Source organism: Oryzias melastigma, linkage group LG6 (genome assembly GCF_002922805.2).
Source record: "Oryzias melastigma strain HK-1 linkage group LG6, ASM292280v2, whole genome shotgun sequence".
In the NCBI taxonomy this organism is placed as follows: domain Eukaryota; kingdom Metazoa; phylum Chordata; class Actinopteri; order Beloniformes; family Adrianichthyidae; genus Oryzias; species Oryzias melastigma.
The window spans coordinates 11,208,060-11,221,394 of record NC_050517.1 but is presented as its reverse complement, the minus strand read 5'-3'; the positions used below and the strand labels follow the sequence as shown (position 1 = coordinate 11,221,394).

The window sequence follows — 13,335 nt, the reverse complement described above, 5'->3', positions numbered from 1 at the left end:
ATCTGGTGCCCAATAGATAGTAACCACAAAAACATTTTTTTTAACTTCAATTCTTAATTTTTTTTCAGTTACTACCTGTTGCGCACCAGATAGTAATCAGTTTTTAGTAAAACTTTTTTTTTCTTTTCTACTTTGATGTCCCTTTAGGGGTTCCGTAAAAATATACAATAGTTAATAAAAACTATATTAAAATTTGCAAACACTGACCTCTTTTATTGCTAACATTTAAAAAGTTACTGATCGTGTGACATCTTTTTATGTATGTCCTAAAGTTCTGGATAAAAATTCCAACTTACCCTGGAGTTTAGCTAAACAGGAAATACTTTATTTCTGTTTTTAGCCAATAAAACTCAGTTGCATAGAAAAGCTCTAGTTGTATTTTGTGCCAATAAAGAAATATTACTGATAAAATTGGAAATAGATTACATTCTTAGCCTGAAGCTCACTGTAAATATTATGAATACATAAAATTGACTGTAATTAAAGATATATAAATGATCTTAAATCAATATATTTAGGATTTTATTTAGCTTCAGGCAGAAGCCTTCACTTTTAATACAACATTACACATTACTGAGCTCTATGTGTACATAAATGCTAAGAAAAATTATATAATGACAAGAAAATTCTAAATAAAAAGTCTACAATAAAAGGTCTACAATGTTTCTAATAATAATTTGAATAAACAAGATAGACCACAATGTCTTTTCTTGCTCACATTTCTTGTATTTGTATCCGTCTGTTAGTGACCTGAAGTACAGCAAAGAGGAGGAAGCAGCTTTTTCCAAGCAGATCCCATCATCATCATCATCCTCATCATGTTAGGGCTCTCAAGAACCACTTTAGGAGCTTTCACCAAGTACTTCCTAACACGTCCCAGGGGTGTGGAGAGAGCAAATGCAGAGAGGCTGCAGAGCACCATTGATCTCTATCTTTCTCTTTGGGAGCACGAGTTGCTCACGACTGCACGAACCCGACCGGCAGAGAGGACTGTTCCACTAAAACCCGTTTGGAGTTTTTATCTGCTCCGATCCTAAAAAGGCGCTGCCTCCCACGGGATGTTCGAACAAAAAAAGATGTTTACATTTGCAGTCAAGCGTTGCAGTGATCTCCTGCTCTCCTCAGTTTAAAAACAAAAAAACAACAGGCTTTTCTTTTTTATTTTCCGTGCATCTTTTCTAGAGCAAAGCATAATCTGACTTTCTAAATATAGTGCAGCAACATTTGCACAATGAGCCTACAAAGCAAAGCAAAACCCAGGCTCCCGTCTGCACTATTCTTACTGGTCTACTGCAGGAGTGAGTCATGAGGTACTTGCATGAGTCTGCTGGAGGCTCTGAGGACGCCTGAATAAAGGACTGGTACGCTGCGAGAAAGCAGTTTTATGTGGTTAGAACAGCAAAAAGGGGCGTTGAAGACACACACTGATGAAAATCAGGTTTTTTAACATGTTGGAGGACATTTATAAAGAAAATTAAGCTTAAAATTGAACTTTTTAAAAAAAGTTGATTTTTGTTTGGTTGCCCTTTAATTTTTTTTCCCCTGTACTTGTGGTGTCTCCCCACAGATGGCGCACTACAAATAAATTCACTTTTGCTCAGGTGCAGAAAGTTATTCTGCATTCATGAACTGTTTGAAGATTTGTTGGTTTTTTTTCCCCGATAATCATGTGTGATTTCCAAGTCCAACCACCATTTTTCCAGTAATTCCAACACCACATGAACGCAGCATTTCCCTGAGTTTACCAGAAGGACACCAACCCAATGGTGAAAATCGCACTAAAAAGAGAACAAAAACCACATTATTGGAATAAAAACCCTATAATGTTGTGTTTTAAAGTCATTTTCATTCAAGATGAAGGCATGAGTTTGACTAGATTTTGTGTTATTTCTTTTTTTACAAGGTGAATTACCAAAATCTGTCAAATGTTTGAAGTTTTTGTGGTCCATGAGTTAGAAAAATCACTAGGCTAGACAATATTTTTATCCTTTTCAACCCATTTACATTTCTATTTTTACGTCAAATGAAGGATTTCTTTATAGAATATGTTCCTCTCACTTATTCTGAAAGGAAACCATCAGTCCAAATGACCGTCCTTCGTTTGATTATGGCGATGTCATTTACAGACCAGCTAATAAAATGTATAATTCTGCTATAAGAATTGTTTTCTTAATCTATCTTGTCTGGATAAATAAGGTTTACATGAATAAAAAAAATCATAATTAAAATACTATTAGAATAGATCAAATGATTGGAGTGAGATTTTAAAGCCGTCTATCTGTGAGAAAAACTGTGAGTCACAGCAACTATAAAATGTGCAAGATGCAGTTTACTTTTGACAGAACATACGGCGGACTTTACAGGTTATTTGCTTGTGAGAACCTGTTCAAATAATGATGTTAGGGCAACTATAAACTCCTGATAAGACGGATGAACACACAGCCGGCCTTAGCAACAAGCTCCAGGGTCATTTCAGGACTAAATCTGCTCTCGCTGGAAAGATGTCAACCGAACCATGGGTTAAAAAAAAAAAAAAGGAAATAAACTTGACATTTTTTATCCTAATAAATTGTGAGTTAGTGTTGTGGGAGTGAGGCTTCTCATCCTTCGCCTCACCAGATTGTCCCGCAGGTTCAGGTCCTCTCCGTTTGGCAGTGAAGATCTCCTCCGTGTCATACCGAGTCGGTTGGGCGCCGAGCTCCCTGGAGGTTTCTTCTTGACCACCAGCACTTCACAGCAGGCCTGGTCCTCGTTTAGTATGCTCTTTCCTGCATTTATTACCCTTAAAAACAGAGAGAGAACTGAACATTTCAGAGATTCTGGGATAAGAAAATGAAAAGATGTGAGGATTCTGAAAGTTTTTAGACATGAATGAAAGAGTCAAGATACAACTCTTTTTTTTTTCTTTCTTACAGAGGTTTATAGAAGATACCACAGAGTATTAGAGACACATTATAAAGAAAAAAATATGTTTAAAGTTATGACTTTAAATCTTGTAAATTTACAAGAAAAAAGTTGTTTATTTACGACTTTAAAAGTCGTAGGCTAAATTATAAAATCTACTGGTATTTTTAGATTTTTTAAACAAAATTTCTTGTAGTAGCATTTTATTTTGAAAATAAACTTTCAGAACCCAGAAGCTTAAAAAAGTCAAGTTCAGTTCCGTTCAGACCATTCAGTGAAAATATTGTCTAATTTAAACCGTGGCCTGAAAAAGGTTGGAGCCAACTGCCTTAAACCCGGGTCTGAAACTTTCACCTCTATAAGAACAATTTGGTTTAAAAGCTGCAAACTCACTTCACCATTTAGGAAAATAGACTTAATTCATGTTTTTGTGGCCACGAAACCATTCATTTAATTAAAAAAGTAGTTTTTAAAATGTGTAAGGATTAAATTATATCTGTTTAAATATATTTTTATACTTAAAACAAATCATTTTACTTTTGACAGCAGCACACACAAGTTATTTTCAAAATAAAATCCACTTTGCATCAAAATTGAAGTGAGATTTATTTTAATTAAAAAAGGTCATAAAGTCAAATAAAACATTTTTCTATTATAATAATTTAGGTCTGCCTTCATGATTTTTCTCCCATTACTATCAATCATAAACATGAGATTACTGTTGTTAAAAATCTAAAATACAAATGACAAAACTTTATTCAAACTGTCGGCTCACGTGGCTCCGGAGCCTCAGGTTGCAGAGCCCTTCCTTAGACTATTAAAAATTCATAAACAAAAGCATTACATTAAAGCCTAAGATAAAAAAGTCACAAACATCAAACAGTTTCTCACATTTAAACCAGTTTTGTTCTCTTTTCTTTAATTTTGGAGGTAAATAAAAGTATCACTTATTAGTTCATCAAATTATTGCACAGTGAAAATACATTTACTTCCTTTAAGTCTAATTTTAGTAATGTAGTTGTGTCCCCAAAAAACACACATAAACTGAGTTTATATACAGACAGGTAAAGTTATGTCACACCAAGACCTTTTTACTCTGCTCTTTTTCCTCCGACAGAACACCACTGAAGCTGGACTGCTGCGACAGATCACCGAAGCAACACTATCTTTACAAACCTGCTTCATGAGCAAACAAACTAGTTTAGAGTTCAGGGAGGGGGGACAGAAAGGAACATAAATGCTGCATGATGCAACTGGCAGATGGTGCACCGCTGCTGCGATCGGTCACGGCTCTGCAAATAAACGGCAGGTCTGCGGCCCCACCGGCGCTGTAAATAATGAAGCTTTTGTGACTGGAGCGCAGGAGGGCAGAGAGACAAGGGGGACACAATAATAAACATGTAGATGTTCAATATCCTGAGATGCTTCGAACTGAACTTCATATGGAACGGCGCTTCACAAAACTCTACTCGAGTGACCGAACCGCTGGAAGGCATCTCCGTCCTTGGAGCTCAGAGGACGACAAGATCAGCAGCAACTTAGCTTTCGCGACTTTGATCTCTGATATGCGAAGAAGAGCTGTCGAAGTCACCCGGGGGCACGAGCGAAGCTGTCATTCCCGGTTATCCAAATAGTTCTCAGAGAAGACAGCTGAATGACCCTGATTACGCCGTCAGAGCTACAAGTCACAGTTTTTAGAGGACATAAAAGTTCAAAAATGATGCAAAATACTTCAAGATTTTTACTATCTTTTCCCAATTAACCAATAGGATAATAGAAATAGGTATAAATAAATGCAGAAGAACATAAATAATTATTTCTAGTGTTTTGTATTATCCTCTGAGCCATGAATTTTCATTGTTTGTTCCAACATGTAATGACTCGATTTGACTTTTTGCAGATGTGGATCTGCAAAAGTGTCATTTGGCATCATTTTTATGTGTTTTTTTAGTAATTTCCATCAAATGAAAAGGAGGGGCAAAACTTTAAAAGCTTTGCTCTGGATTATTCTGACAAAGGCACGCACGAGAGGGAAAGGCCGACCCCCAGGGCACTGAGCGTGGATAATTACAGCTTTTAGAGCATTCACTGAAAGACCAACCGATTGGAAATTCAACTCAGTAGGTTAAACAGAAAGAAGCAACAAGAGTTGAGATTGTTTTTAATCACTTCATAGCCCACAATATTCAAAATTAACTTTGGAGTTCCTATTTAAAATGTGTAAACTAGTTCTAAACACTTGTCTTGACCAAATTTTGAAAAGTTTACTCCAATGAAAATTGTGTTTTTGGTGTTTCTAATATGTTCATGTTAGAGGACACATAAGAGTTTAAAATTAAAACTGCATTTTCTGAGTATTCAAATTGTGATGGATCAGGAGCTGATAAAAAAAAAAAAAACAGCGTTTGAAACTGATTTCACAGCAACTAAAATGTGTGGGACAAAGTCTCCAAGCTCCGCCCATTTTGATGCACCGACTTGCAGACAAATAGATTCATTAACGTCTTTTTTGTCTTCATCCGAGCTCCCATCTGACTCAAAACTGAACGGCTGGATCTCTCCGATATTGCTCGCCATTTAAGTAAGGGATAGTACCCGACGAAGTGTGCGTTATGAAAAATGGTCAAAAGCTGCATATTGTCTTAAAAAATGTACCTCTTAAAACATTGTGAATAATTGTGATTAATCACAACCCAAAAGTGTGATTAATCTGACTGACAGCACTAGTAAATACATTTCATAACTCATCTAGGGATTGCCCAACACTCGAGTAGCAAGCTAAGAATATTTACCCTCGAGGGATTCCGTAGTTGACACTATATAAGCAGGCTTTACAACAATTACTTAGTGTGGTGGCGTGCTACAGATTTTTCTTTTTGAGTGAAGAGTCCCGCCCAAAACTCAGTTTCTAATGAACTCCTGCAGATCTGTAGAAAAATATGCCCCTAAAAAACGACAGGTTTATTGATTTTGACTAAAAACTGCATAATTATAGTTTAAAGACCATTGGGAACGCTTTTACACAAGATCAAAATGAGGTTGGAGTGGGATTAAAGTGAGAAGAATTGTGACCTAATCTCACCCAGCACCGCGCCCGACTCATCGCACGTTTCCATTTATTTGAGATTTATAAAAAAGTACAGACGTAGCTTTGCTGCCATTGAACTGGAACACGATTACACACTTCCTTCCCTCGGAGGAGAAGCAAAACGTGCCACATCATGTGACTGAGGAGTTCTGAGGAGCTGCTCATGTGCCTCTTCTGCCAGATTCTGCATGAGATTAATGTGGAGAAAAATTATAACAAAGAAGTGTATTTTTGTCCCGAATATGTGGTTTCATCAGATAGATGTTGCCAAATAATGGATGTTAGCTGATCTGCAGACTGAAAGCACTCATGTTCAGCTTATTGATCCTACAGGATTGATCCGCTTTAACCGCCGTGTTTATGGTTACACTTCAGGGGGCTGAGAGTCAAAACAAGTAAATTCAGCTAAATGACCCTCAAGTTGCTTTCCCTACTATGCATGTCTATAAAATAAAAAAATGACAGTTTTTGCTCCATCTATTCTTAATAAACTGGTTTAGTCTCCTTCCTTTACGCATCTCCACCATGTTAGCTACTTATTAGTGGAAAAACTGGCTGGAGCAGTTTGACTGCGAGCATTCAAATATATAGGAGCACTGATGCATTTGGATGAACCGGGCCTGACTCTGCATCTGAATGGTCCTCGGAAAGCAGAGCGGCGCTTCCTTCCTCGGAAAAACAACACGGCAGAGCTCAGCGGGGCTGAAAAAAATACATTAAAAAGCAGCAGGAAGTTTTCCAGCTAGACTCACAAATGAGGATTTCCCTGATCAACTTCTGACTTTCACTTCATTTAGAATGAGACATAATCAGACACTTTAAATGTGTTCATGAACGTTTTGCTATAAAAAACCCAACTTGGATAAAAATCAAATTATTGTTTGTAGCTAGTAAAGAATATTGTCTTACAGATGCAAACAAGTTCTCAGCCTTTGGGAAACTTTATTTGTACTAAAGTATCGCTGCATGCTTATGGTTAGCTTTTCTACTTCAACTCTGGATAAACAAAAACTAAGTGTTTTGTGGTCAAATATCAAATTTTAACCCATTTTTTTAAACGAAATATGTGAGAATTTGTGATTCTAAATACCGATTTCAAAACTTTGAAACAAAATGCGTCATTTCTCAGCAGTGGGAAATTTCCATTTAGGCTAATGATGCAAAACAAACAAAAAGATTAGAAAACTAAACCAAATGGATTAAAAAAAAAAAAAAAAATCTTACAAAACTTTTACATATAAAGATGCTTAATAAAAACTGATCTTTGTTTCTCCTGTCATTTCAGATTCTCTAAATATTGATGTTAAGAGTCGGTTCAGACTCTTATTTTGTCTTAACTTGCAATCAAAATATGTTTCTGAAATATACATTTAAAAAAAATCCACTTTAAAAAATATATCATCCATCGTGTAAATGCTGTTGCTGTTAGAGGATCCTCATATCTGGTTTCATCTCCATCCATCCATTCAGAACCCGATGAATCCATTTCTGCTATCACAGGTTGCTGGAGCCTATCCCAGCTACAGTAAGATGAGGTCAGGGTACGTCCTGCACAGGTCGTCAGTCTATTGTAGAGTCTCACTCACACCTAGAGTTAATTTAGACCTACTAATTAATATAAGGAGCATGTTTTTTGTTTGTTTGTTTGTTTTTTAACAGTGGGAGGAAGCCAGAGCGCCCAGAGAAAATCCACCCGAGTTGTAAAAAGCTACAAGTCACAATTCCGATAAGCACATGAAACAACAAGCTCAGGTCATAAAGCATCCAGTACCTTCAGCATCCTGCAGATGGCGATATCATCTAATCCGCCCAACAAAGCAGCCATGGTAACGTAGAGTAAGATCCAGTCTTTTTGCACACGATCACAATGTAACTGGCAAGTGTCGGTTCAAATGTAGCGCAGTAAAGAGTAAAAATATTTTTGGTACTCAGAAACAAGTAGAAAATACATAAGTAATGAAGTCCATTTACTCAAGAACTTTACACCAGTGAAACCCACGAGGAAAACCTGCAAACTCCACACAGAAAGGTTCTGGTCGGGAATCAAACCTTCTTCCCGAGGAGAAACCACTACACCACCATGCCGCCATATCTCATTACATTTTGTTTATTCATTGACTTTTATAAAAACTTTAACAGGTCCGGTGCAGAGTGTACAGAGTCCAGTCCATCTGACATTACCAGATAAAACAGGAAACACTTAAAGATTTATGATAAATAATTCAAGTCCATCTATTTAAGTGGAGTTTTTTCCCCTAAAAAATCAACAAATACTTAGAAGTATAGTTAGTTAGTGAAGCTCAGTTATATCATTAATTCAAGTCCCAATCTTGGGACTGTCATTTTCTAGGACATAGTTTCTGTAGAGCTGCAATCAAAAATTCACCTCTGACCAAGCCTCCCCTCATTTCCCATCATCCATCTGTTTACACTCTCTCCCACTAGCTTACAGCCCCTCACAAACCCCAACCTAACATCAATGGTGCAGCAGAAATGGCGAATTATTTCGGAGATATCCAGCCGTACAGTTCAGAGATTCCAGCTCGGACGAGGAAATCAAAGACGTTCACGGATTGATTCGTCTGCAAGTGGGTTCATCAGAATGGAGTGGAGCTTGTGGAGTGTTTTCTACCAAACACCTACAATCTTTTTCAAACTGTATTTGTTTATCTGCTCCTGATTCATAACCGTCTGAATAGAAAATACTCACAAATACAATTTGAATCTTTAAGTCCTTCATCATCAGAATAATCCCACAAGAACATGTTAAAAACACCAAAGAATTATTTTCTTTTACTAGAGTGGGTCTTTAACATGTATTCACAAAGGGTTTTATGCAGGATCTACAGAAAGAGCCTCAGAAAAAACAAACAGTTCTACGAATGTCAGTGAGTCGTCTTCACTGTAAGTGAAAATAATTCCAGTTTTCCGTCTGAGGAGGAAAAGCTTCCATGCAGGCAGGACGGCTGGTGTTGCAGACTTCTTCCTCCTCATCATTTCAAGCAGGTTAACAGCAGGAAAGTGGATTTGGATGGAGAAAATGAGACGTAGAAGCAAACCGACTGAGTTCAGTTTGTGATGGAAAATTTCAGCTGAAGTCCTCTGGAGGCATTACACACAAACCCAGTGGATCAGCTTAAACCTAATAAAACATCCAATCTAAACATCCAGGTCAAACAGTGACTTTGATTAAACATCCTTGTTTAGAGTAATAATAATAAAAAAGGATTTCAATACCATAAATGAGTGATAATGTAGCATCCACCCACTTTCTTTGCTAACTTTAGAGTTCTCAGCACCAAACTGGCAGATTGAGGACTTGTGCATCTCTAGTCTGTGGAGTCTGGACTTGTCAAATTCAAAGTAAGCAGAAGACATTTCCATTTTTATGAGTTGGGTTTTGTTCAAACAAATCATAAAGCCCTTCTCCAAACATGTGAAGCAGCAGTTCATGAGACATTAACCCTAAAGCACTGTCGCCGGGTGATTTAAGCTGAAGTATTTACAGGATTTTTAATATGTGTCGTGAGTAAAGTCTCACCTCTCCCAGGAATGGGCGGACCAAAGACCAAGTCTCCACTATCAGTTATTTTAGGATTTTTTTCCTCTCAAATTCCTCATTATTCTGTCATTTTCAAGCGTGTTCTTTAGGATCTTCCTATGATTTTATTTTCAATTTTGTAAGATAAACCACAATTTTTCTTGTGTCATATTTTTTATGAGAAATATTTTTTATTGGGTGTATTATATTAGGTAAAAATTACCTGGTAAAATTGATGGTGCAACTTTTTATAGTGAAAGTGTTCTAGGGTTAAACGTGCACGTTTTGTCTGCTCCTGTTTTGCTTTAAAGTGCACGTGTCAAAGTCAAGGCCCGGGGGCCGGATCCGGCCCTTCAAGTAATTGATTTTATTGTAACATCCCAATTTTGACAGAATATATTTTTATGGAAATCCAAATATTGAAAGTTATTTCAAGATTTTATAAATAGAAATAAAATAAAATACACCAAAAAGTACAGATATATGCATTAAATTCAGCTCATGAAAGGATCTGATGGACTTAAACATCTTTTAAAGCTGAAAAAGGTAAGAAATCTATAATGTATTAGTGTAAATAAGCATTTTTTTGTGCAGATTTGGACTTTTGTGAAAGAAAATTAGTACATCACTCCAAAAATTGAACAAAAAGTGTGTGTTTTCTGGTCTTGATTGGTTTTAAAACATCTTAACTTGAGTTCTTGTTCACCTTGAGTCTCCACAGTAAATCAGCTTTCACTGATCTGAACATTCGGTTTGGTTTTTGCCCTTCTAGACACAACCCTGTATTTGATCCGGGGTGGGGTCCAGCACAGAGAGACCCAGACCCCCCCATGGCTGCAGAGTTAGGCAGTTGCATGAAGGGTCTTGGCTGACACTGGATTCAGCTCATCGCGTCCCCCGAGAGACAAACGCTGGTTTCCAATGCGCCTGTCCTGCACACAGCTAACTGAGCCATCCAGCCGCTTAAAGCATCTTAACTTCAGGATTTGCCAAAAAAAAAAAAAAAATGGAGGATTGAATAAAATGCTTCAAAAATGCATTAAATGCAGCTGAACATCTAGATTCATTTTTAAGTAAAAAAAACATTGAAGAAATCAATGATGAAGTAGAGAATTTTTTGTAGCACTTTAGTAAAACAAAATAAGAACCACAATCCAAAAATTGAACAAAAACTATATGTTTTCTCTGGTCATGTTTGGTTATGACGGCAGACACGGCTCATCTGGACGATCATTTACGTTCTGTCGAGTTTATTTAAATAAAACTGATGGAGTTAAATGGAAATTATGTCGTCATTGAAATACTGATCATTAATATCGCAAGTTTTTCTAATATTATGCAGCTCTAGGAGGTGAACATAAAAGAGATCCATCTGATTGATCCAATGGGAAGAGTGCTCTCTTAAATATGTTAAATAGCTACAATAAGATTGTTTTTGTTTGTGTAAACATTGAAGGTAACCATTTATTGCAATTTATTTAAGCCGTCTTTATCAATACAGGTATCGCACAGGCTGATGTTGTGATAGGGATTGTGCAGGATTAATTTTGAAGCATATTTTGTTTGCCCAAAAAAATATTTTTAAATTAAATATTTAAAAAAAGGGGGGGGGGGGGGGTTGCCTCATGAAAGGATCTGATGGTGAAGGAAATTAGTCTTTTTCTTGAACAAAGTTTTACTTTAGTAAAATAAAATAAGTTAATTCCAATAATTGAACAAAAAGTGGGTTTTCTCTGTTTGGTTTTGAAGCGTATTTACTTCAGTGTTTTCCCAAATAAATGTTTCAGTAAATGCTGTTGATGAAAGAATCTGATAGACTAAAACATCTTTTAAAGCTAAACATATTATAGTTTTAAAGCATATCTACTTCAGTGTTTGCTCAAAAAAAATATTTTTTGAGTAAAATATTTTAAAAAATTGATGTAGGTGGATTAAAAGATACTGATTGAAGGATGTGATTGACTTAAACATCTACATTTCTTTTTGTGGGGGTGGAAAACATTGAAAAAAAATCTAATTTTCAAAAGTTTGGACAAATTTGCTCTTTAGTAAAACAGAATAAGTAACACACTTTAAAAAATGGAGCAAAAGTGTTTTCTCTGATCATGTTTGGTTTTGAAGCATCTTCACTTAATGTTTGTCAACAAAAACAAAAAAATAAAATGGGTTTTGAATAAAATCTTCCCAAATTAATATTTAAGATAATCAACGGTGATTTTATTTTCTGGATTTAAGTATTTAGGGGACTAAAAGATGCGTGATGAATGGAGGTTTTTTCTTCAGTTATCAGGCAAAGAAAAACAAAGGAACCAGGAGGGGAATGTGGTTAAGGTGTAGTGGGCGTATCCTTGTGGAAATAAACACAGTGACCTCATTCTGCATCTTTTTATCACAATAAAAGCCGCTCCAAAACGGCTTTTACGCGCAATATTTAGAGATTTGATGACAGAAAATGAATGTCCTGTGAGGGTGAAGATGAGGGCTTTAGCTGTACACAAAGCAGGCCGTGGGGATGAAGACAGAAAGCGGTCCAGCAGAGATGCTGCTGCGCAGGAGGAGATGTGCGCAAACAGGTTACTCACTCCGCATAGCCGGTGGCCCACGGCAGCCGCCGCGTCTCCTTCAGGATGAGGATCGGCCGCGCGATGTGGTCCGCCGAGCACTCGATCTCATCCGCCGAGAGTCCCAGGAACTCCGGCCGGCTGTACGGGAATTTCAGCGGCAGATCCAAGCCGGGATGGTCACCGCCGGACCCGCCGGCCATCACGCCGCCCATGAAATTCACCACCGCCGATTTCACGCGCGTCAGCATGGTGTGGCCGCAGCGGCGTGGGCGCGAGGCGGTTGAGGACGGCTCCCCGCGCGACGACGCAGGAGCAGCAGACGCAGAGCGGCGGAGGGAGCAGTCATCCGGCTGCGTCTGAACGCGGAAATAAAAGCCAAAACAGTCTTCAGGCGGGCTGAGCGGTGCGCGCGCGCTGGTCATGTGACGACGCACCGGCCGCTGCGCGTGGATTTAGACGCGCTGCTAGATTAGTCCTGACAGAGCTGGAGGTCAAAGGTGTCTAATCTAGAAGGGAGTATCACCTCCGGGGCAAGGTGCAGCCAAACACCGCTTCCTGGCCCGCGCGTGGAAAAGTAGAGCGCACCAAATACTGGGCAACATATAAAACAAATGGAAAAAAAGAATACATTTCAACTAAAGTGATTTGTTTTATTTTCGTAAAAAAAATTTTTTATTTCACTGTAGTTTAACATTTTGAATAAAAATCTACTGAAATCTCGTTTATCCTCCAAAAAGAAGCATGCACAACACGCAGACATGTCCCAGCAGCATCTTAGAGAAAACAAAACTCAGCCCTGATAACATCTCCATGTTCTTTTTTTTGTTCTTGACCTACATTTTCTAAGCTGCAAATCCAAACCATTTTGACGCTGCACAACCTGGAAACTTTCCTTCATTCATTTTCAAGTGCATTGTGGGTAACTTCATATTAAAATGTTCATTGAAAAGAGGAGCCCCCTGCATAACTACGCTCACCTGCCACTTTATTAGGTACATTTTGCTACTATCGGGTCTGACCCCCTTTTGCCTTCAGAACCGCCTTATTCCTTGGTACTGGAAGGAACTGGAAATACAGAGTTTGGTCCATATTGACATGATGTCATCACACAGTTGCTGCAGATTTGTCCAAAACATTCTCACTCCCAAGTCGTCACATATTGACGTATTGGGTTGCCACAACTTCTCATTTTTTTGTTCCCAATAAATCACGGGTTCCCAAACTCTTGGGCGCGAATC

General features: G+C 37.8%; 1 protein-coding gene across 1 annotated transcript in view; it reads right to left on the bottom strand.

The window, feature by feature from the left end:
- The window catches only part of LOC112152437 (protein phosphatase 1H), a 45,841-nt gene extending 32,772 nt beyond the window's left edge, over nucleotides 1–13,069 (bottom strand). The window contains exons 1-2 of the mRNA XM_024282026.2: nucleotides 12,116–13,069; nucleotides 2,617–2,782 (exon numbers count right to left, since the gene is read on the bottom strand). Of these exons, the coding sequence (XP_024137794.1) occupies nucleotides 2,617–2,782; nucleotides 12,116–12,519 (570 nt within the window). The 5' untranslated portion in view covers nucleotides 12,520–13,069. The remainder of the gene's footprint in view (nucleotides 1–2,616; nucleotides 2,783–12,115) is intronic.
- Nucleotides 13,070–13,335: the final 266 nt, after the last annotated feature.